At 44.3% G+C, this 22,412-nt stretch overlaps 1 protein-coding gene across 4 annotated transcripts in view; it reads left to right on the top strand.

Moving 5' to 3' along the window:
- taok2a (TAO kinase 2a) overlaps positions 1 to 22,412 on the top strand; it is a 38,696-nt gene that overhangs the window by 10,386 nt on the left and 5,898 nt on the right. For 2 of the 4 annotated variants that reach the window (XR_013503048.1, XM_078269017.1), the window contains exons 5-20: positions 1,660 to 1,705; positions 1,796 to 1,892; positions 3,451 to 3,564; positions 4,448 to 4,539; positions 5,629 to 5,722; positions 6,297 to 6,378; positions 6,468 to 6,638; positions 7,036 to 7,245; positions 8,482 to 8,610; positions 9,237 to 9,473; positions 9,860 to 9,988; positions 11,620 to 11,823; positions 13,061 to 13,300; positions 13,584 to 13,805; positions 14,363 to 14,545; positions 17,383 to 22,412. The exon at positions 17,383 to 22,412 is cut by the window's right edge. Coding sequence is in view for 3 of the 4 variants with exons in the window: in XM_078269017.1 (XP_078125143.1) it covers positions 1,660 to 1,705; positions 1,796 to 1,892; positions 3,451 to 3,564; positions 4,448 to 4,539; positions 5,629 to 5,722; positions 6,297 to 6,378; positions 6,468 to 6,638; positions 7,036 to 7,245; positions 8,482 to 8,610; positions 9,237 to 9,473; positions 9,860 to 9,988; positions 11,620 to 11,823; positions 13,061 to 13,300; positions 13,584 to 13,805; positions 14,363 to 14,545; positions 17,383 to 18,258 (3,126 nt within the window). In the remaining variant the exon portion in view is untranslated. The remainder of the gene's footprint in view (positions 1 to 1,659; positions 1,706 to 1,795; positions 1,893 to 3,450; positions 3,565 to 4,447; positions 4,540 to 5,628; positions 5,723 to 6,296; positions 6,379 to 6,467; positions 6,639 to 7,035; positions 7,246 to 8,481; positions 8,611 to 9,236; positions 9,474 to 9,859; positions 9,989 to 11,619; positions 11,824 to 13,060; positions 13,301 to 13,583; positions 13,806 to 14,362; positions 14,546 to 17,382) is intronic. The other 2 variants (XM_078269018.1, XM_078269019.1) reach the window with 2 other exon arrangements.

Here is a 22,412-nt window from a genome sequence, read left to right as displayed (position 1 = left end):
TGCAGAAGGTTACAAATACAAATATTACGGTGTAAATCCTCCATCATAACAGCAATGCTCCAAGGTCCAAACGCGCCTGGCTTTTAAAGGGAATGGGAGATGATCTCTGATTGGTTGATTGCATGTTACGCCCAAAACACACCTCTGATTAATGAAGACACTAAGAACAACCCTTTAGAACCATGACCCCGGATTCTTACACGCCCTAAAAGCAGCTGCGCTTGGATCGTTAAAATAGAGCCCAAAATGTTAACACATCTCCACCGAAGGCAGAAAAACTGTCGGCTGATTCCGTTTACGTAACCTGTAACGAATAAACAATGTCCAACGGCAGTTATTTTGAAATTATCTCATGGAAGCAAGAAGAATAATAACATTCCTCCAACTAACAGGCCAAATAAAATCAATTTACAGCGATGCAGAGAAAAGATGCAAATCCTCATTTTCTGAGCTAGAAAAAGCAAATGTACAGCAAGTAACTTCTTATTCAAGTACTGCACTTAAATACAATTTTGAAGTACTAGTTTGTTTCTGCTACTTTCTACTTCTCCTCCTCTATATCTCAGAAGGAAATCTTGAACTTGCTCCAACTTTACTCCACTACGTTAATCTGACAGCAGTTACGTTACAGATTAAGATTATTAAAACAAAATGTAATCAGCTAATACATGTTTGTTATTACAGATTAAAAGTCTTTATGAGCGCCAACTTTACCAGTGGCAACATTAAAGTCATCGACACATTAATACGTGTGTCAAACTCAAGGCCCGTGGGCCGAACACGGCCGCTCGCAGATTTTGATCCGGCCCGCAAATTGATTTAGGTTGACATGTAGGTTCACAATACGTTTAGGCCTGCCTAGTTGTGCACCAAACCCCAAAAGACGAGAACCTGTTTTCAAACTGGAATTACGTGATACTCAAAGCAGAATTTGGCAGGTTTGTCAACTTTGAGACTCAGAAAGTTTTCATATTCAGGCGGTGAAAACAGTTGTGAGTCGGCTGTGTGGATGTTGCTTTTAAATATGTAATCTTTGTTTTGATTGATTTTTGATTGAACACTATCATGGCTAAGGACCTTTTTGGGTGACTTATGTAGGGCTTTATGTCAACAAAAATGAGACAAGTCGGAAAAAAAAAGTCAAAAATGTCAAACAGCTACGAAAATGCGACAAATGTTAAAAAAGAAAAGAAAAGCGACATGCAGGTATACAATCAAAGATATTTGACTTTTTGGATGAAATAAAAGCATTAGGGGTGGTGATGGAGCAGTAGATATGACACATGCCTTTGGTGTGGGAGACCTGGGTTTGATTCCCATTGAAATACATCAACCAATGTGTCCATGAGCAAGGCCCTTAACCTCTAGTTGCTCCAGAGGAGTGTGACCTCTGACATGTATAGACATTGTAAGTCTCTTTGGATAAAAGCATCAGCTAAATGACATGTGATGTCAAACTCTAAATGTCCGTCCCTTTGAAGTGATTCTTATTTTCCCGTGGGGCGCCGAGTGAGGTTGAGTTTGACCCTCCTGCGTTAATACTACAATAAAAGGCTGCAACTAACGATTGTTTTTCAACAGAGTATTTCCACGTGTCTTTGTTTCTATAATATGAAAGTGGATGTAGATGATGATGTTTTTATGTCTGATGTTTCCCAGCTGGTGATGGAGTACTGCCTGGGCTCGGCCTCGGACCTCCTCGAAGGTCCGTTTAACACCAGTCACTTATGAAAACATGATTCTTCATCCCTCTGTTGTTTGGTTTCTGACTCTTTGTTTCCCCTTTTCCTCGCAGTTCACAAAAAGCCGCTCCAGGAAATAGAAATAGCTGCTATTACCCACGGTGCACTGCAGGGATTAGCGTATCTTCACTCTCACAACATGATTCACAGGTAACATCTTGTTTTACTGTGTTGGCTCCTCGCAGCCTTTCTGGCAACTTTGAATCATTACCACGAGATCAACTGGTGCAATAATCACACCTCCAAAGGCTGTGACATATCTGGAAAGATACTCTGAGGTATTTTGAGTTATTTGATGAGTATCAGCAGAAAACTGCACTTTAAATGTGACTGTCATTCTTTTTTAGTGGGTCATTTTATGTTCAATTCAATTTGTTCAATAAAAGAAAGTTGGGAATGTTTTCTTTGTTTTTTAAGCTCAACGAGCAGTTAGTTGTATTAAAGGAGAAGACTGAATGCAGCAGAATGAGATCACTTTAATATCTGTTTATCAAAGTTATATCGTTATCACGACACTCATTACTACAAAATGTTTGTACTGCGTACCAGGAGTAGGGCTGGGGGCCCAGTTCAATACTTTTTAGGCACTGACCGAATTGCCTCTAAAGTATCACAGACACAAAATGCCTCGTCCCTCAATACCTAAAGGAGTAACTCTCATCAGCGTCTGTGAGCCAATCAGCACACAGCACGCTTCTACCAAGATCTAGTAATGTCTGTGATTGGCTGTCTAACGGAGTGGGCGGAGTTGCCGACTTTCACAAAAGCAGAGTTTTCATATTCAGGCTGTGTGAGACAGACGGGTTGCTGTGAGTCAGTTTGCTGTGAGACAGGCTGTGTGGGAGCTCTTTTAAATATGTAATCATTTTGCTTGATTTGTTAAACTCTGTGATGGTGTAAGGATCTTTTTTTCCTGACTTCTTTAGGGCTTTAGGACCAAACTGTAAGTGAGAAGCTATATGAGACATGCAGTAATACAGTCAGAGATAATTGACTTTTTCAGTGAAATAAAGCAAGTTAATAACCTAAACCTGTCTGTCCCTGGTGTGATAGAACCTAAACCTGTCTGGCCCTGGTGTGATAGAACCTAAACCTGTCTGGCCCTGGTGTGATAGAACCTAAACCTGTCTGGCCCTGGTGTGATAGAACCTAAACCTGTCTGGCCCTGGTGTGATAGAACCAAAACCTGTCTGACCCTGGTGTGATAGAACCTAAACCTGTCTGGCCCTGGTGTGATAGAACCTAAACCTGTCTGGCCCTGGTGTGATAGAACCTAAACCTGTCTGGCCCTGGTGTGATAGAACCTAAACCTGTCTGACCCTGGTGTGATAGAACCTAAACCTGTCTGGCCCTGGTGTGATAGAACCTAAACCTGTATGGCCCTGGTGTGATTCTTATTTTCAGGGTGGCGCTGAGTGATGGAGACGGCTCACGTCGGAGCTGAATTATAAATAAAAACATGAAGCCGTTAAGTTGTTGTTTCTTTTTGTTTCATAAAATTGGTATAAAAAAGTATCTTTAATAACTGGTATCAAAGTCACGTTCTCGATATCGGTATCGAATATTTTTGAACAATACCCCGCACTAACAAGCTGCTACATGTTCCTGATTATTTCCAGATATTTAACAGAAGTTTTAGGCTTTGACACCTGTGTTTTAATGTTTTTGAAACCGTGTGTGGATGCTAACGTGTGATTCTGGTCTGTAGGGACGTGAAAGCGGGAAACATCCTGCTGACTGAGCCCGGTCAGGTCAAACTGGGGGACTTTGGCTCTGCCTCCATCGTGGCTCCGGCCAACTCCTTCGTGGGGACTCCCTACTGGTGAGTGTTGACTTCTTCACCGATAGGGCTGGGCAATATTTCAATATTATATCGATATCGTGATATGAGACTAGATATCGTCTTAGATTTTGAAGAATTGTAATATTGTTACTTGGTAAGTTTAGTCTTTTCCTGGTTGTAAAGGCTGCATTACAGTAAAGTGATGTCATTGTCTGAACTTACCAGACTGTTTTAGCTGTTCTATTATTTGTCTTTAACCACTTAGTCATTATATCCACATTATGATGGTTATTTATCTAAAATCTAAATGTGGAAGATATTTTGTGAAAGCCCCAATTGTCAACCTTACAATATCAACATCGAGGTGTTGGTCATAAATATCGTGATATTTGATTTTCTCCATATCGCCCAGCCCTATTCACAGACTACATTTACTCAACCAGTGTGTTCAGGTCCTCTTTCGTCCTCCAGTCAGTAGTCCTCTCACTCTGCTTTAAATCCCGTCTTTCTTAAAGGATCATTGTGAATGTTTCTAATACAAATCAATAATTACTTAAACCAAAATATCTACAGAGTATCAGTTTAAGTGAACACTTTATTTAGGATATTTTCAGCACTTTATCTCGCTGTCAGACAGCCCGTTACGACGGGCAACTGAAGCCGTAGATTACACTGAATGAATTTTTTTTTCTGAAAAGGTTTACGATTATGTCTGCTTAGTCTGTGTGTTTTATTTACATTTTATTCCTGTTAATTCCCATGGAAAGAGTTTTGACATTCATTTATAGCAACCAAGAGAAACTGAGCTGGTGTTTTTACTGTTTTTTTTTCTGCAGAACAGGGTGGATAAAAAGAAGGCAGATGAAATCACTTTGAGATTCCTAAATGTTGGTTATGGTTGACATCTGCTGTTTGTTTTTAGGATGGCTCCAGAGGTGATCCTGGCGATGGACGAGGGCCAGTATGACGGCAAGGTGGACGTCTGGTCGCTGGGCATCACCTCCATCGAGCTGGGTAAAGCCTCCTAGAGCTACGGAGGCCCAGAAGGCTCACGGACACATCTTTCTGGGGGATACTTTGCGTTCCCTCGCAATACTTTTCTTCTTCCATTCCTTCTGAAATAATTTTGTTAAAATATTGCGAGGCAACCTGCTAAATGCGGGTAAAAATTACCATTGGTGGGTAGCATTATAAAGTTATAAGCCAATTTGACCGGAGATGAATGAAACAAACAACACTTCGTCTGTTTGAATCGGCCGACTTCAGAAAATGAAGTCAGTGTTTCCAGATTGGGCTGTTTCCCGCTAAGAAATTTGGGTGGTTTTGTGTGTTTGGCTTGGAAATGTAACGTTTATCTGGGAACACTGCTTTTAGTGCTAATCCTACATTTCCCATGAACACTTCTGTTGTGAAGTGTTGTAATAACCGTTGGCTACGTGCCTAGCGTGCGGTATCGGTTACAAGCTACACTGAAACGGAGAAGACAAACGGAACGGCGGCACACAAACCAGAGGAGCTGCAATTAAAGAAAATGTATTTAGGAAAAACAAACTGGGATATATATTTCTGGAGTTAAAGCTATAGTGTGTAGTTTCTGTCCCCCCCATGAGGTATTCTAAGTAATGACAACAACACTGTTGGCGTGTCCACATGATACAAGCCTTCTGTGATTTGGAAGAGACGGGTGTCAGTGCAGATGAAAGAGGGAAGAAGAAGACAAATTTGGCTAATGGGAAATCTGATTGGCTGGTAACTTTAAAAATCTACTAGCCGTGTTGGCTGGTGATCAAAGGAGTTAATTTAAAGCCCTGGATGTAACACTAAACGTATTGCAAGGGAACACTAAATTTAGTTAGAGAACGCAAAACTTCTTGTGAGTGAACGCAAACGTAGTCCCCCAGAAGAATCTGCCCTTCAGTGAGAGTCACGCCCTCTGAGTCACGGACTCTCACTGAAGGGCACGTATCATGAGGTACATGCAGACATGAGGTACATGCAGACATGAGGTACATGCAGACATGAGTTTATTTACTGTGACACGTATCATGAGATGCATGTATCATGAGTGTATTTACTGTGACACTGTGCTCTTTCTGTCCACAGCGGAGAGGAAGCCCCCGCTGTTCAACATGAACGCTATGAGTGCCTTATATCACATCGCTCAGAATGAAAGCCCCATCCTCCAGTCCAACCACTGGTGAGAACATTTCCACTCCTCCGTTCTTAGTTAGATCTTTAACTCAAGCTTGACACTTTTTACACGTTTATATTTAGTAAATAAGTTATGTTTTTTTTTACTATTTAAGTTATCTGTGTCAATTGTGTTTGTGTATGTTTCTTAGAGCTGCAACTAACGATTGTTATCATAGATTATGATATTATATATTATGTGTGGGTTATTTTCTGGATGAATGGATGAGTAGTTCTGTCTCTAAAATGTGGATCAGAGTTTCCCAAAAAGCTCAAGATGACGTCCTCAAATGTCTTGTTTTGTCCACAACGCAAAGAGCTTCAGTTTCCTGTCCCAGCGGAGATAAGACACTAGAACATATTCATATTTAAGGAGCTGACATCACACAAGTGACTTAAACTGATTAATCAATTTACAAAACATGGAAAAGATGAAGTGTAAAAATGAGACGACGTGGCAAAAAGAAAACAATATTTATTATCTTCATGTTGGGTTAATGGATGGGAAATAAAACTGAACATAAGCCTAGTATGTAACCACCACTGCTGCTTTGACAACATCATCCGTTATCTCTCCGCAGGTCTGATTCCTTCCGCAACTTTGTTGACTCTTGCCTACAGAAGATTCCCCAGGACCGACCGACCTCGGATGTGCTGCTCAATGTGAGAGCTCACCCAGCATCATCTCACCTAACGTAAACGTCCTCGGCAGTGCTGTAATGCTCCTGTTTCTTCCCTCCCTCCCTTCGCAGCATCGGTTCTTGTGCCGTGAGCGTCCTCTGACGGTCGTCATGGACCTGATCGCCCGGACCAAGGACGCAGTGAGAGAGCTGGACAACCTGCAGTACCGCAAGATGAAGAAGATCCTCTTCCAGGAGACGCAGCAGAACGGCCCCGTGTCCGAGGGAGGGGAGGAAGAGGAGGTGAGGGGGGGTGGGTGGGGAAGAGGAGGGGAGTGGAGGAGGAGGGGAGTGGAGGAAGGGGAGGAGGGGAGGGGAGTGGAGGAAGAGGAGGGGAGTGGAGGAAGGGGAGGAAGAGGAGGGGGAGGAGGTGAGGAGGTAGGGGAGTGGAGGAAGGGGGGGAGGGGAGGAAGAGGAGGAGGAGGGGGGAGGAAGGGAGGAAGAGTATAAAATGAAAAGGGATGAAAATAAATCATAAAATCAAATAGTTCTGTGAATTAAAATGCTAAAACAAAAAATGAAATCCAATATAAAAATAAAATGCTAAATCAGCCTCCAACAGTTTATGTAGGAGTTTACTTTTATTTTTTACATTGTGTGTGTGTGTGTGTCTGTGTGTGTCTGTGTGTGTGTGTGTCAGGAGGTGGAGCAGTACCTGTTGCGGACAGGCACAGTGAACAGCATGGAGAGCTCCCAGTCGGTGCCCAGTATGTCCATCTCGGCCAGTTCTCAGAGCAGCTCTGTCAACAGTCTGGCTGACGCGTCTGATGACAGCAGCAGCGAGATGGCCATGATGCAGGAGGGCGAGCACACAGTCACCTCCAACAGCTCCATCATCCACCGACCTACGGTAAATATATGTATGTATGTATGCGTATATGCCCGCACGGAGAGGTTCACTCGGCTCTGATCTGTGAAATGAAACTGTTCCTTTTGCTTCATGTTTTTTATTGTTTGTAGAATAATATGAAGTTTGATGCCATTGAGTTTTCAGTTTGAAAATGCAGGGTTGTGTTTGCAGCTTTGGGGGGTTACATTTTATAGGGCTGGGTTTCAAGAAATCGATTTTCTCATTTGAATTTTCGGATATCGATTTTTAAAACTCGCCAGATGGATCTTTAAAGAGGCTCTGTTTTAAAGCTAGAGTTCATGTTAAACCAGATGATCTAATAATAATAATAATAATAATAATAATAATAATAATCCGTGTCATTCTAAATAACGCTCCAAAGTTAGGACAAATTTTGCCGAAGAAAGAAAATGGCATGGCTGTTTCCAGAGATGTCTGTCTCTAGGTCTACCTTTACCTTTCTACTAAAGAAATCACCTTTTCTGTCTCTGTGTAACTGCTTTGGGCTCAATTCTTAACGACAACATTCATATCTTTAATAATGCAGCAGGTTAGACCAGTGGTTCTCAAACTTTTTTAATAATGTATCCCATTTAAATTGTGTTTTTAAGCCAAGTACCCCCTGACCAGCGATAGATTTACCAAACAGCCATGTAACTGAAAAACATTTAAATGCTGATGAAAAAAGGCAACAAAAACTTTTTTTTTAAAAACTCTGTAGAAAGAACGAAGTTCAGCAAGAATAGATGGAAAATAGGATCAAAAACTTAGAAAACAGCGACGAAAACACTGTAGGAAGAAGGAAGACAAACTTCGAAAAATGTGACAAAAACTTTGAAAAAGGCCAAATTGTTTTTTGAAAAACTTCAAACTTGGAAAGGAAATAAGGAAGGGAGGCAAGAACAGGTTGAAAAAGGTGGCAAAAAGCGACAAAAATGACAAACTTCAAAAACGGAGACAAAAACGTAGAAAAAAGCGCTCCCGTACCCCCTGCAGTCCTCCAAAGTACCCCTTGGGGTACACCTACCCCCATTTGAGAACCACTGGGTTAGAGGGTTCTTTCCTAACGGCGTTAGTTCTGTGAATCTCTTTCATATCCAGCTCAGCTGGAATTGTAGCTGAAATATCCCTGATCGAATCCATATCGCATCAAATTAAATCGGGCTGTTCTGAATTGATTATCCAGCCCGATGTGTTTGTGTATGTTAAGTGTCTGACCGCCGTCCTCCTCCTCAGGGTCAGGATAACATCTACGATGACCCGTACCAGCCGGAGATGGACCAACCTCAGGCTCCCTCGGCTGGACGCCGCCGAGCCTACTACCGCAACCGGGACCACTTTGCCACCATCCGGACCGCCTCCTTGGTAAATCTTCCTGCCCCTCACTGTGTTGTGTGCCGTCTCTGCTAATTGGCTATCACCTGCAGGGATCCCACCAGACGAGGGCCCGGCAGAGCCCAGTAGTGTCTGTGACGTGATAACACAATCATGGACCCAATCGCGAAATTGAGAATTTAAAAAAGCTATGAGACAGATTCCCTACATTAAAGGTCCAATATTCTGTTCATTTTAATGTTCATAAATGTATTTAGGGTTTCTACTAGAACATATTTACATGCTTTAATGTTTAAAAGGCTGAAAAAGCCATGTATGCTCTGATTGGTCGGCGTTTCTGGGTCTTTCACAACTGTGCTCTGAGTGTCTGCACCATCATTGCAGTCAGGGAATGACTAACGGCACAGAAGTGGCACGGTCTTCTCATTTAAAGGCTCAGTTTCTGACTTGCCTGCAGACCTAAGCCACTGGGAAGTCATGTAAACCACACATCTAATCCCAGGTAAAGTGTGGCTTGCCTGACAGAGCAAAAGGGAGAGGGGGCTGCCATGGGCGAGGGAACATGTTGTTCAACCAGGAAACCGTAGCAACACGGTGCACACTGTTTTGAGATTGAACGTTCCCCTGTGTTCACATGTTCCCCCCCCCCCCTCCAGGTGACCCGTCAGATCCAGGAACACGAGCAGGGCTCGGCGCTGCGGGAGCAGATGTCCGGCTACAAGCGTATGCGGCGGCAGCATCAGAAGCAGCTGATGGGGCTAGAGAACAAGCTGAAGGCAGAGATGGACGAGCACCAGCTGAAGCTGGACAAAGAGCTGGAGAACCAGAGGAACAGCTTCTCTACCGAGGCCGACAAGCTGGCCAAGAAGCACCAGGCCATCCTGGAGAAAGAGGTTAGTTTCAGTCCTGTTGGCACGGAGTGAAGCACGTGCATCAGTATGCACGGACAACTTTAAAGCAAATGTGTATTTGAGTATGTGGATGATAATTTAAAGGGTAATATCAATATCTTTCAGTTCAAGGAAAAAAAATAGACAATATGAAGTTGCCAGATAAGTTTTATTTTTTCATTTAATTAAAACACTTTTTGGTCTTGCGTCTCTCTTTAAAACTGACTGTTAACTGACTAACAGTCTATTTCTGTTGTCTCATCTGAGAAAGGGGCTCATCCAATCATTTTTTTACGGTTGTATTATAAAATGTGTGAAAGCGCTGCTGTAACGTGTTCTTCAGAGAGCCGACCTATGACCTCGGCCTGTGTTTTGTTGTCGCCCTGCAGACGAAAGCCGCTCTGGCAGAAGAGAAGAAGTTCCAGCAGCACATACTGGGCCAGCAGAAGAAAGAACTGACCAGTTTACTGGAGTCCCAGAAACGCCAGTACCGCCAGCGCAAGGATCAGCTTAAAGAGGTCAGAGCCAACACATGTTCACATATTCAAATACTAATGTAGATAAGATTCCCTAAACCAGAGCACACTGGTACTTACCCTTCAGTACACACACAGTCACTTAATACCAATGTATATATTCCTGTTTTATTTTCTGTTCTAATTTAAATGTTTTGAATATCTGTTTATACATTTTCTGTGTGTAGCGTGAAGGGAGTACAACTTCTGTGTCATATTATGACAGTAAAACCCTGATCCTGCATCTATTGCATTGACATACATGAATTATAAATTCAGCTGTGAAGGAGACACTTCCTCACACATCCATTGAACATTGAAACAATTAATTAAAATAGACATGAGAACGTATTTAAAGGGATATTTCACCGTTGGAAAGATGAATATATCTTTAAATTGGGTCACTTATGTAGTAGAAATGTGAAACATTTTAGAAGTTGGTGGCTTCTAGGCCGAGAAAAGCCAGAAAATGTGTTTTTGGCTCATGTGGATGAAAGGCACCAAATCCCAGGATGCACTTGCTTCGCCGCTTTAGAGTCCACGCCCAAGCCACGCCTACCGTTGACAGACAGACAGACAGACAGACAGTCAACTCAACTCTAAGTATGTTTTGTCATTTCAACGAAACGTTTCACCATGGCTCAAGTGGTTACACATTTAAAATATATAAAAAAGACATTATATAAAAACGACAAACGAAAAAGGCTACATTTAGTGCACATTATAGGCTCCTTAAAGTTCAGCTAACGCATACTAGCATTAGCGCTTGGTGGGCTGTAAACACTTGGGAAAAGGGTATTTTACAATAACTTTGAATGCACCATCAGTGTTGTTTTTCCGATACTGGCAGCTGCAGTCAGACTGTTACGTCCCGCTGTTGGAATCCTCTACAGGGAAATACAGTCACACTTTACACCGCTTAACGTCAGCTGTCAGCATTTTAACCTTTGGGTTTAATCCAGCTGCTAGCTAACGGTATGCTAACATTACCCGCTATCAAGTGTAGTGTAAAGTCGGGCACCGAAATTTTTGTTCTTATTCTGTCTCTTTACTACCGTTTACGTCGTACACGTTTTGGTACCCAACTCTTAACCTAAGCCATTGTCCACAGCGACGGTGTCAGCATTTGTTTATATCCACTATAGCAAGGCTGACCAATTTGGGGCCCATGGGCCAAGTTTGGCCCGTGCTCCCTTTTTTAATTTGGCCCTCCATGGCATTTAACATGCCCATGTTTATTCTCTTATTTTGAAAGTGCTGTAAAATCTTTAATCTGAGTTTTACAGGAATATAAAGTACAGTGGTGGTAAACTTCCACTCTTCATTACACGTGGACAAGTCAGAAAGGTGTCTTTCCTTTTTAAATATGTTGATGCTCCCAAAAAGAAACACATGGATCATCTCTTCAAATTAATAAAATTACTGTAAAGCAGATTAAAGAGCAGTGTTTATTTAGAATACTCATTTTCTATAAAATACATTTTAATGTAGTGTCAATTCACATACCCCCAACATTTATTTTTGGCCGGTGGCCTTCCATCCACATCATTTTCTGGCCCTTCATATGAAAGAATTTGGGCACATCTGCGCTACAGTCTGGCACACAGTTTTGTTGACTTTTGGTCTCTTAACAGGAGCTGAGCGAGAACCAGTCGACTCCGAAGCGAGAGAAGCAGGAGTGGCTGATCCGTCAGAAGGAGTGCCTGCAGCAGATGCAGGCGGAGGAGGAGGCCAGCCTGCTGCGGAGGCAGCGCCAGTACTACGAGCTGCAGTGTCGCCAGTACAAGAGGAAGATGCTGCTGGCTCGCCACAACCTGGAGCAGGACCTGCTCAGAGAGGTACGAGGCTCCATCTTCACACTTCAAACCATACAATTAACACATCTTGACTACTGCCAGGATAAAGGTCTTTTTAGACGAGGGACGATATACTTCGTAGGGTTACGTTCTAAAGAACAAATAAATAACCATCAAACACCTTTCAGATGATTTTGTGCAGTGATTTCTCCTCATGCTTATTTATTGCAGCAGCTGGACAAGGAAGTTACTCTAATATCTAGCATTTCTTTGTTTGACGAGGTCGGTGACTCGAGTCTGTTCCGTGCCGTCGTCCGTCCCAGGAGCCGCCGGCCTTCATTTTGGCCGACCTGACTTGCTGGGTCGGAGGGCGGGCAGTCGGACTCAATGACCAATCTGATTTGGTGGAGTGCTAACCCTGAAATGACGAGCGGGCTGAGCGTGACTAGTCTCTCTCAAAATCTGATGAAGATCTTTTAAACTGACCTTTGTTGATCTGAAATGAAGACAGATTCAGCAACTGCACGGCCTGTTTCTCTCTTCAAATGTTTCCAGAAACACGTTACGGTGAACTATTTTAGTCCAATATGAGATCGTATTCTGAACGAGACGCCATGATGGTCGGGGAGCAGCCAGACACACGTGACGCGTTCGTCCAATCAGCTGCCGGTTTTAATTTTTTGGGCGACAATACAGATTAGCGCCGCCTGCTGTTATGGAGACGTATTACGTCTCAGCACGCGCAGAACGTACGCTCAAGTCGGCGTCTCTTCGGTGTGTTCTGAGGAACTTTTTGGACCTCGGGGAGACTGATCAGTCACACTGGCTTTCCTCCTGACGGTCGGCCATCGGGTTGGTGTATCGGGGCTATAGGCGGTGACCTGTGACGACCTGCAGACCTGGGTCGTAAAGGTTACCCCATTCAAACACACAGTCGACCCGGATATAACCCTGATTGACCCATGTGTGTGAAAGGGGTACCAGACGTTGTCATATTTTCAAATCCCCAGTTAGCTTTTAGCACTGACTGAATGTAGGGCCCTATATAATCTGCCTTATAGCTTTTTTTTTTTTTTTTATTCTCAATTTTTTCTATTCTGTCCATGATTCTGTTATCACAGAAACTATTGGGCTCTTAATGCTGCCATCAGTCTGTGACTGGCCGGGCCCTCATTGAAAAAAGACACTAGCCACCGGGCTAAACAAGTTTTCTGGGGGAGACACTGGGTTGAGTTTACAGTCTTCTTCTCTCCTCTCCTTCCTCGTGTTCCTCCACCAGGACCTGAACAAGAAGCAGACCCAGAAGGATCTGGAGTGCGCCATGCTGCTGCGGCACCACGAGTCCACCCAGGAGCTGGAGTTCAGGCAGTTGGGCTCGGTGCAGCGGACTCGGGCCGACCTGATCCGAACGCAACACCAGACCGAGCTGACCAACCAGATGGAGTACAACAAGCGCCGTGAGCAAGAGCTGCGACAGAAGCACACAATTGAGGTCCGTCAGCAGCCCAAGAGCCTCAAGGTATGCAGGAGACCGACTTAGGGCTGCTTGATTATGGAAAAAATCATAATCAGGATTATTATACACGATTACTCAATGTCTTTTGGATAGATGTTGCATTTATTGACTTGGACTCTAGCTCAGAGACTTGAGACTTGGTTTGGACTCTAGCTCAGAGACTTGAGACCTGACTTGGACTCTAGCTCAGAGACTTGTGAGCATCTGTGGTATGTACACACCAATCACCAAGGTTAATTCCACATTACAGTGGCAATATACCATTTTCTGATTCTGATTGTTTCAGTCCAAAGAGCTGCAGATCAAGCGTCAGTTCCAGGAGACCTGTAAGATCCAGACGCGTCAGTACAAAGCCCTGAGGAACCACCTGCTGGAGAGCACTCCCAAATCCGACCACAAGGCCGTTCTTAAACGCCTCAAAGAGGAGCAAACGCGTAAGCTGGCCATCCTGGCAGAGCAGTACGACCACTCCATCAACGACATGCTGTCCACACAGGCTGTGAGTAAGGCAAGGAAACCTCCGTGCACCTTCTACACCTGAAACATGCACCTCCACACCTCCTACACCTGAGACCTGCTCCTCCACACAGCCCCCACACCTCCTACACCTGAGACCTGCTCCTCCACACAGCCCCCACACCTCCTACACCTGAAACCTGCTCCTCCACACCTCCTACACCTGAAACCTGCTCCTCCACACAGCCCCCACACCTCCTACACCTGAGACCTGCACCCCCACACAGCCCCCACACCTCCTACACCTGAAACATGGTCCCTAACACAGCCCCCCACACCTCCTACACCTGAAACATGCTCCCCCACACCTCCTACACCTGAAACATGCTCCCCCACACCTCCCTACACCTGAAACATGCTCCCCCACACCTCCTACACCTGAAACATGCTCCGCCACACATTATGTTGTCATTACTTACATTTCCTCATGGGGCCGACAGAAACTACTCACTGTAGCTTTAATGAAAGCCGTCACAACACCACCTCAGTTCTCTGAGCAGATTGAGCTGTTGTGTCCTGACACTCACCCCCGTTTGTCCGCTCCCACAGCTGCGTCTGGACGAGACCCAGGAGGCGGAGTACCAGGTGCTGAGGATGCAGCTGCAGCAGGAGCTGGAGCTGCTGAACGCCTACCAGAGCAAGATCAAGATCCACACTGACACGCAGCACGAGCGCGAGGTGAAGGACCTGGAGCAGCGGGTGTCCATCCGCCGGGCGCTGCTGGAGCAACGGGTAGGAGCGCCCGTCTTTAATAGACACTATTTACACATTTATAACACTCTACTGCTGGTTTACTGCCAGTCTGACACAACTTATTTACACATTTATAACGTATTATAAAGTATTCTCGTAAGAGTAGAATCAGCTATTCAGAATACATACGAGCAACTCGCTGGAATGACGGCTGTGTATGTAGCGCCTCCATCTTTAAAATACATTAACCAAAGAGGGACATACCTCCATCTTTATAATACATTAACCAAAGAGGGACATACCTCCATCTTTATAATACATTAACCAAAGAGGGACATACCTCCATCTTTATAATACATTAACCAAAGAGGGACATACCTCCATCTTTATAATACATTAACCAAAGAGGGACATACCTCCATCTTTATAATACATTAACCAAAGAGGGACATACCTCCATCTTTCGCCCTCTTACACTTAGTGGCACCGTGATGAATGCCAGCCGGGAGGGAAAAAGAGAATTAAAACGACAATGCAACAGGCAAAGCAACAAGACCAAAGTTAATATTGGAGTGGCTAGAACATCTGCGTGGAAACGATGGACATACTAAGAGATTATTTCGGGTTTGGCGAGTTGAAACGCGCTCGGAATGGGAGGGGCTAGAAAGTAATATTCAGTTGGTTGTCATATACAATTTCACTGCTAGATGAGAGAAACTCTTACACAATGGAGCTTTAAGTTAGGGGTCGTTAAGTTCCTGCTTTGGATACTTAAGGCGTCTTAATTTGGTTTCTCTTTATTTGGCCTTTATTCCCATCAGTTCATAGTCGTGTGTTTATTTCCTTCCCCATCTGACTCGCTGCTAACAATCGTTTATGTCTCAGATTAAAGTGGATTCTGCTCCCTCAAAGTGTAGTAGATTCAACAAAGCTGGTTAATCTGTAGAAGTCAGGGCTGTGACTGATTAATCTTCTGATTATTTTCTCTATAAAATGTTGGTAAATAATAATAAATACCTGCTGCAAGTTGTCAGAGACCAGTTGATGTGTAAAAATAGTTTGACTTCCTCCAGAAGTAAACAAAGGTCTAAGAACCAGAGAAGGAGCAGTTGGTTCCAGCTGTAGACCAGGGGCCTGTTGCACAAAACCAGGATAAGGGATTAAGCTGGGATATTCAAGTTATCCTGGATGAATTTAGCTTTGATTTGGTTGCACAAAAGCAGGTTGAATTAAACCCAGCCAAGTAACCATGGAGATTTATTCTTTGCAGTTAGCCTGCTCTGGAGCAGGGCTAACAGCCGGGCTAACAGCCGGGCTAACAGCCGGGCTAACAGCCGGGCTAACAGCCGGGCTAACAGCCGGGCTAACAGCCGGGCTAACAGCCGGGCTAACAGCCGGGCTAACAGCCGGGCTAACAGCCGGGCTAACAGCCGGGCTAACAGCCGGGCTAACAGCCGGGCTAACAGCCGGGCTAACAGCCGGGCTAAGATTAATCCTGGAGTCTGATGTGTTAAATCAGCTGCTGCTCTGATCCGAAATAAACATGTTTAACAGTTATTCCTTTGTCTTCTGAATGTGTTCTGCTTTATTTTTATTAACATGCATTACTTGTCACTATTGCTGTCACAAGTTTGATTTAAATCCTACTGTTGCAGTTGTTTGGATGGTAAGAAATGGTTGCACATGCACCGGAGATAAAGTGGGACAATGCGGAGGAAAGGGGCTTTTCCTCCTCTGCTCTCCCCGTGAATATGCCCCGTGCAACGTGGAGAGGCGGGGGGAGGCGGGGGGAGCCTCCCACACCGTGCAGCGGACTCTAAAGGAGACTTTTAGCGTCAATAACGACGACAATGGACCCTGACCAAACGTCCGTATTGTACGAGATGGGAGTGGGAATGTGTTGGAATGCCACAAAGTTTCTTAATCTTTTTATTTTGGTGCCGTCACGCATCTGGGAGCTTGGAGTGAGAAAAAAACATGAATAATAATAATAGGCTATATTGTTTTACAGATATGCTGACAGTGTGTTTTGAAGTCACTTCTTTTTCTAGTTTTTGTCCAGTCATGTTTGTTCTGTATGAACATTAATTGTAGAAAGATATTTAGAATTATAGCTTATAGAGATTTGTGCATATGGTTGTAAAACATATTCTCTCATTATGAATAAGGGTTTGACATTAAGCCTCGTCCTCAGGGTGAATGTCCAGAGGAACATTAATTCCCTCTGCTCACTTTTAAGGCAAAGTAGGCTAAATAATAAAACATTTATATAGTGCTTTACAGGCTACTCAAAGACACTTTACAGTACAACCAGCACATTTAGCAGATAAAAACAGATACAGCAATAAAACCAACACATAAAACAAGCATATCAAAAGCAATTAAAACTTTGTAAAAATGTGGAGTGACTAGTAGGCCCTAAGTAGATCTTTTTAAATCGTTACGCATTGTATTGTCTGTCTGGACTTTTTCTCTCTGTCTGATAACAGCTGTATTTCCCTTTTTGCGTATTATGTTTCACCTCCTCGTAATTTTCCATTAACAGCTGCTGCTCAGCGGGTTAAAGATATGCCGCACGTGTTTTCTCCATTTCTGCATCAGTAAATCTGTGATGGATACCGTGGTCTATTTTAAGAAAGCCGTGAACGTGCACTTATCCCAGCTATCTACACCTGGCTGACATAGCTTCACCTTCTCATCCTGCCTCGGCAAACGTGCAACCGATTAAGCTGTGATGAGCGGACCACACTAAGTCAAGCTGCGCTTTCTCAGTTATCCTGGATTTCTTCATTCTACTTTTGTGCAACAGGCCCCTGTTTGTTTGTTTGTTTGTTTGTTGTGACTCTGGCCCTAACAGTCTGAACATCTGTCGTCAGATCGAGGAGGAGATGCTCTCGCTGCAGAACGAGCGTTCGGAGCGGATCCGGACTCTGCTGGAGCGCCAGGCCCACGAGATCGAGGCCTTTGACTCGGAGAGCATGCGCCTCGGCTTCAGCAACATGGCGCTGAGCGGCATCCCGGCCGAGGCCTTCAACCAGGGCTACCCAACCCCCAGCCCCTCCTCAGGCCCCGGCGGCTGGCCGTCCCGGCCCGTCCCGCGCTCCGGCAGCCACTGGAGCCACAGCGTGCAGAACTCGGTGGCGACTCCGTCCTGGCGCAGCCAGAACCACGGCGGCGGGGGCTTCAGCCGAGCCGAGTCCATCACGTCCGCTCACTGCCTCGGCAGGGACGGAGAGCTGCACAAGAGCAGCCGGGGCCCCTCCTCCTCCTCCCATCACCACCACCAGCAGCAGCACTACCTCCCGCAGCACTACCAGCACCACCAGAGCACGCCGCAGCTGTACCGCGACAGCCACGACGGCCGGGAGCGCGAGCGCCCCAGGGAGTGGGTGGGCGGTGGCAGCGGCGGTCATTACCCGCATCCTTCACAGGTCCACCACCACCACCACCACCACCTCGCCACCCACGCCTCCTCGCAGTCCCTGGCGCTCCTGCCTCCCCCCCCACCCCCACCCCCCATCTCCCTGTCCTCCTCCTCTCCGCCGTCCTCCGCCTCGTCTTCCTCCTCATCACAGGGAGGCTACGGCGGCCTGAGCATCCGCGGCCCCGGGCTGATGGCCCTCAGAAACAGCCCCCAGCCTCTGAGGAGGACGGCGTCCGGAGGGCCGGGTGGGGGGAGCGACGGAGGGCTCAGCCGGAGCACGTCGGTCACGTCTCACATTTCTAACGGCTCGCACCTCTCTTACTCATGAAACCGCCCGGCGTCTCCTCTCTGATTGGTCGCTCTGCTTCTTTAAAGAGAGAGAGAGATTTAAGTTCTTAGCATATTTTTTAGAGGCTTTATAGAGCCGCAGCAAAGTAAATCTGTTGTTTAAAAAAAAGAAAAAATCCCAATTTTAAGTGTATATTTGACATTTCCTTTCCAAAAGGGTGCAGGGACTTGCAATCAAGTGTTCCTGATACCCAATAAAAGAAAGAGAAGGAAGCCTTTTTTTACGAAGTCGCTGACAGAGAAACATGCGAGTAGTGAGACCCCGATCATCACCGTTAACCTCGTCCACACGTTAAAGAGCTGCACAGGACCTCAGCAATCCACCAATGAAACGTGAGCCATGTGCTGCAGAATGAACAAGTCCAACGCTGTAAGATCTGACCACAACAACTTGAGTCCATTTGTTCATTCTGTGACTCATTGAATCTGTTGCACAGTGTCGACGGTTTAACGGCCCCAGACCCTCGGAGTCAGGGAGCACGTTTAAAGTTTAAATTCTGGTTTTCAGCCACAGTTGTGGAGCTTCCACTCGGCCTGCGGTGCTTTAAAAACCACTGTAACTATGTAAATAACGGTCAATTGTAAACCCAGGTTTTTTTTTAGTGTTTCATACGTTCAGCGGGGCGTAGAGGACAGGGGGTGCTGACCTTGGAAGATCTCCTGAAAAGAAATTCTTCTTTTATTTGTAGTGATAAATAAGATTGTGTATATGACAATTAAAGAAACACTGCCATCTCTGTGTTGGGCCGAGACAACTCTACCACTGCCCTCCAAGTCTTCTTAAAGGAACAGTCAGACTTTGTGACACGTGAGCTTGTTTGCTGTCTTAATTACAGATAATTAGTTACTAATAAGTTTGATCTCTGGGTGTTCACAGTACAGAAGTCTAGCATTATTGGGGAACAACAATCTTTGACATTGGTCCAGTATTAAGAGAGATCACAACAGAGAAACAAGCTGTAATCTAAGATAATGGGATGATTGTCCAGCTTGTATTTACCGTCACAAAAGTGCTTGTTTTGCCGCTGACAGACTCGGATTAATATTCAAAGTGTCTGACAACATTATGGAAAGGAAATTACGTTCGCTAACCCCACCAGACTCCATGTAAATAAACGGTGGTTTTAGCATCGTAAAATACTCTTCAATCAAAGTCGACAGAAACAAAATAAAACCATAAAAAGCTGTTTTTAGTTACCTTTCCACTTTTCCAACCATCACTACTCTAGTTATGCTTGAAATAAACACAGTTTACAGATTTACATGTGAAAATATGTTGGCTCTATACATGCTAAAAGTACTGTTTTTTTAAATGAAGTCTGGTGGGTTTAGGGCTAGCACCTTCAGAGCTGTTTCTGGTTAAAGAGAAAGATCTCAGAGGTTTTAAAGGTCTATCGCTGTAGGGATCCTTTCCATAATGTTGTCAGACACTTAGAATAATAATCTGAGTCTGTCAGTGGTAAAAACAGAACTTTTAGTGGACTAAAGATGCACATTTGTCCTTTATGGTTACATTGCAGCCCGGTCTGTGGCTGCCGGTTACAGCGATCATGCTCAATACTGGACCAGTTTAAAAGATTGTTGTTCCCATCAGTCACTTAGACACCAAAACATGGGAACATAGGGTCCAGGTTTAATACCTTCCTTGTGTAGCATGGAAGCAACCTGGAGGAGGTTCAAACAGCGAGCAACAATCGTTCATTAATCATTAATCGAGGCAAAATGTTCAATTAGCTGTGATTTTGGTTCTAAACGTTCCCAGTTCCCAGCAGGGATAAAGAATGAGACTTCAAAGCTAAATCTAAACCTTTCACAAGTCCTGTCCTTAAAAAAACCAACCGGTTTGAGCTTCTTATCAAAGTTCATTTTAATTAGAAATTCTGACATCAATGTGTCACGTTTCACATTTTAATAACTTTTACTAAAAACTGTTAAATGGATAAAACATCAAGCTTCAAAACCCTGAAATCAATCTTTTACTGGATGTTAAATATATTTATATAACGTCAGTCCTGTGAAGTAAAAAGTACTTTAACTTTAGGGGACGGTTCGTAATGTCAGCGTTATTCTGGTGCAATAGTGCAAGTTTTAAGTTCTTAGCATATTTTTCGAGGCTTCATAGAGCAAGTCGTTTAAAAATAAACAAAAAGCCCAATATTTAAGATTATTTTTGGGCATTTTAGGCTTTTATTGATAGGACCGCTGTAAACACGAAGGGGAGAGAGAGGGGGGGGAATGACCTGCAGCAAAGGGCCGCAGGTCGGCGTTGAACCTGCGGCCGCTGCATCGAGGAGTAAACCTCTATATATATGGGTGCCTGCTCTACCAACTAAGCTGGTATCCCAGCTCAGTAGTATACCCAATAAAAGAAAGAAAGAAGCCTTTTTTTACGAAGTCGCTGACAGAGAAACACGCGAGTAGTGAGACCCCGATCATCACCGTTAACCTCGTCCACACGTTAAAGAGCTGCACAGGAACTCAGCAATCCACCAATGAAACGTGAGCCATGTGCTGCAGAATGAACAAGTCCAACGCTGTAAGATCTGACCACAACAACTTGAGTCCATTTGTTCATTCTGTGACTCATTGAATCTGTTGCACAGTGTCGACGGTTTAACGGCCCCAGACCCTCGGAGTCAGGGAGCACGTTTAAAGTTTGAATTCTGGTTTTCAGCCACAGTTGTGGAGCTTTCATTGGCGATACCCAGATGTAGTCGTATTTGCTGCTTGTACAAACGACTTAAGTGGGCGTTTTTCGGGGGAGGCAGTCTAACTCAAAGTAGGAACACATCGGTTACTGTGTACCTTTCATAGTTTCTGTGTGATGTATGTGTATGTACCGCTCTGCTCAGCGTGGACATCCACACAGTTACCTCTTTGTGCTGGGCTACAAGTCAACAACCTTTCTCCTTCAGCAATATGCAAACAAGAAGTGAACCCTTGTGAATCGAAATGGATTCGGGAAATCGTTGGCGATACGCAGCCCTCGTCCTGACCGAATACACCCAGAGATATTTAGGAAACGTACACCGCCGTATAAACAACGTATAAAAAGATATCTGACAATGCACACACTTTATCTGGACTCACGGTGGACTGTCGTATCGCTCGCCTCTAAACACTCGAAGAGATTCATTTGTAAACCCAAAAAGTCTTCTTTCCTTCTGCCTTTGTGTTTCTGACCTCAGAGACGAAAATAAACCGTCTCGTCTGACTTAAAACGGCAAACAAGGAAATGTCCCAAAGTCTCGGAGTGCTCCTTTAAAGGGGACGCTGCCAGGAGGGGGGGAGGGGTGTGTGTGTGTGTGTGTGTGTGTGTGTGTGCGCGCCCTCTTCAGTCTGCTCTGCATCTGTAGATAAGATGTACATGTTACATTACAAATTAGTACAACTCAGTGCATGGAACTTGTGTACAGACGGCATTTATATGGCAAACATGCACACTAACTATTTATATAAATGTAAGATACCTGTAAATGTAGCAGGTAAACTGAAGATTGTTCACTGTCCAAACACTTTGACTTGCATTGTACTTAGCGGTGTACATAAAGCACTAACCGAGCTGTTTCAGGGGTAATAACGAGTCTAGATGTCGTCCTAGAAGCAGACAAATAGATGCCAACATTATTATTGCCTCTACTGCAGCTGTAATATTTATGTTGTATGCCAATTTTTAAAAAAATGTAATTGCCAATTTTGACCACTAGGTGGGGGAATAAGCGCAATGTTACTGTGATAGAGCTATAAACAGAAAAACAATATTAATGTTTCGTAGGAGGACTGAAAAAAAAAAAAAAAAAGACTACGTTTCCCAGCATTCCTGTGGAGGTCTCAGGGTGGAGTCCACAGTTCTGGGCAGGGCTGCGTTTCACTTTGTATTTTTATTTTTTGCAAGCCAGTATTAAAACGTGGAGCTTAAAAAATACATTAAAAAAAGATAATTTTCCAGATTCTTTCACGACGTTTGGTGCCATGTTTTAGTTTTCTGTTTCTCAGCCTGAAGTCTCTAAACACTGTCAACGACGACGACATATGGAGCCGCAAAGTGTTCAACATCGGATCATTTAAATACACAAATCGTGATATTTAAATTGTGTAAAACATGAAACGTATTAACACTCGTTACAACGAAAC

Source organism: Sander vitreus, chromosome 15, assembly GCF_031162955.1.
Source record: "Sander vitreus isolate 19-12246 chromosome 15, sanVit1, whole genome shotgun sequence".
In the NCBI taxonomy this organism is placed as follows: domain Eukaryota; kingdom Metazoa; phylum Chordata; class Actinopteri; order Perciformes; family Percidae; genus Sander; species Sander vitreus.
The sequence above is the reverse complement of the archived record's forward strand: the minus strand, read 5'-3'. Positions and strand labels throughout refer to the sequence as shown.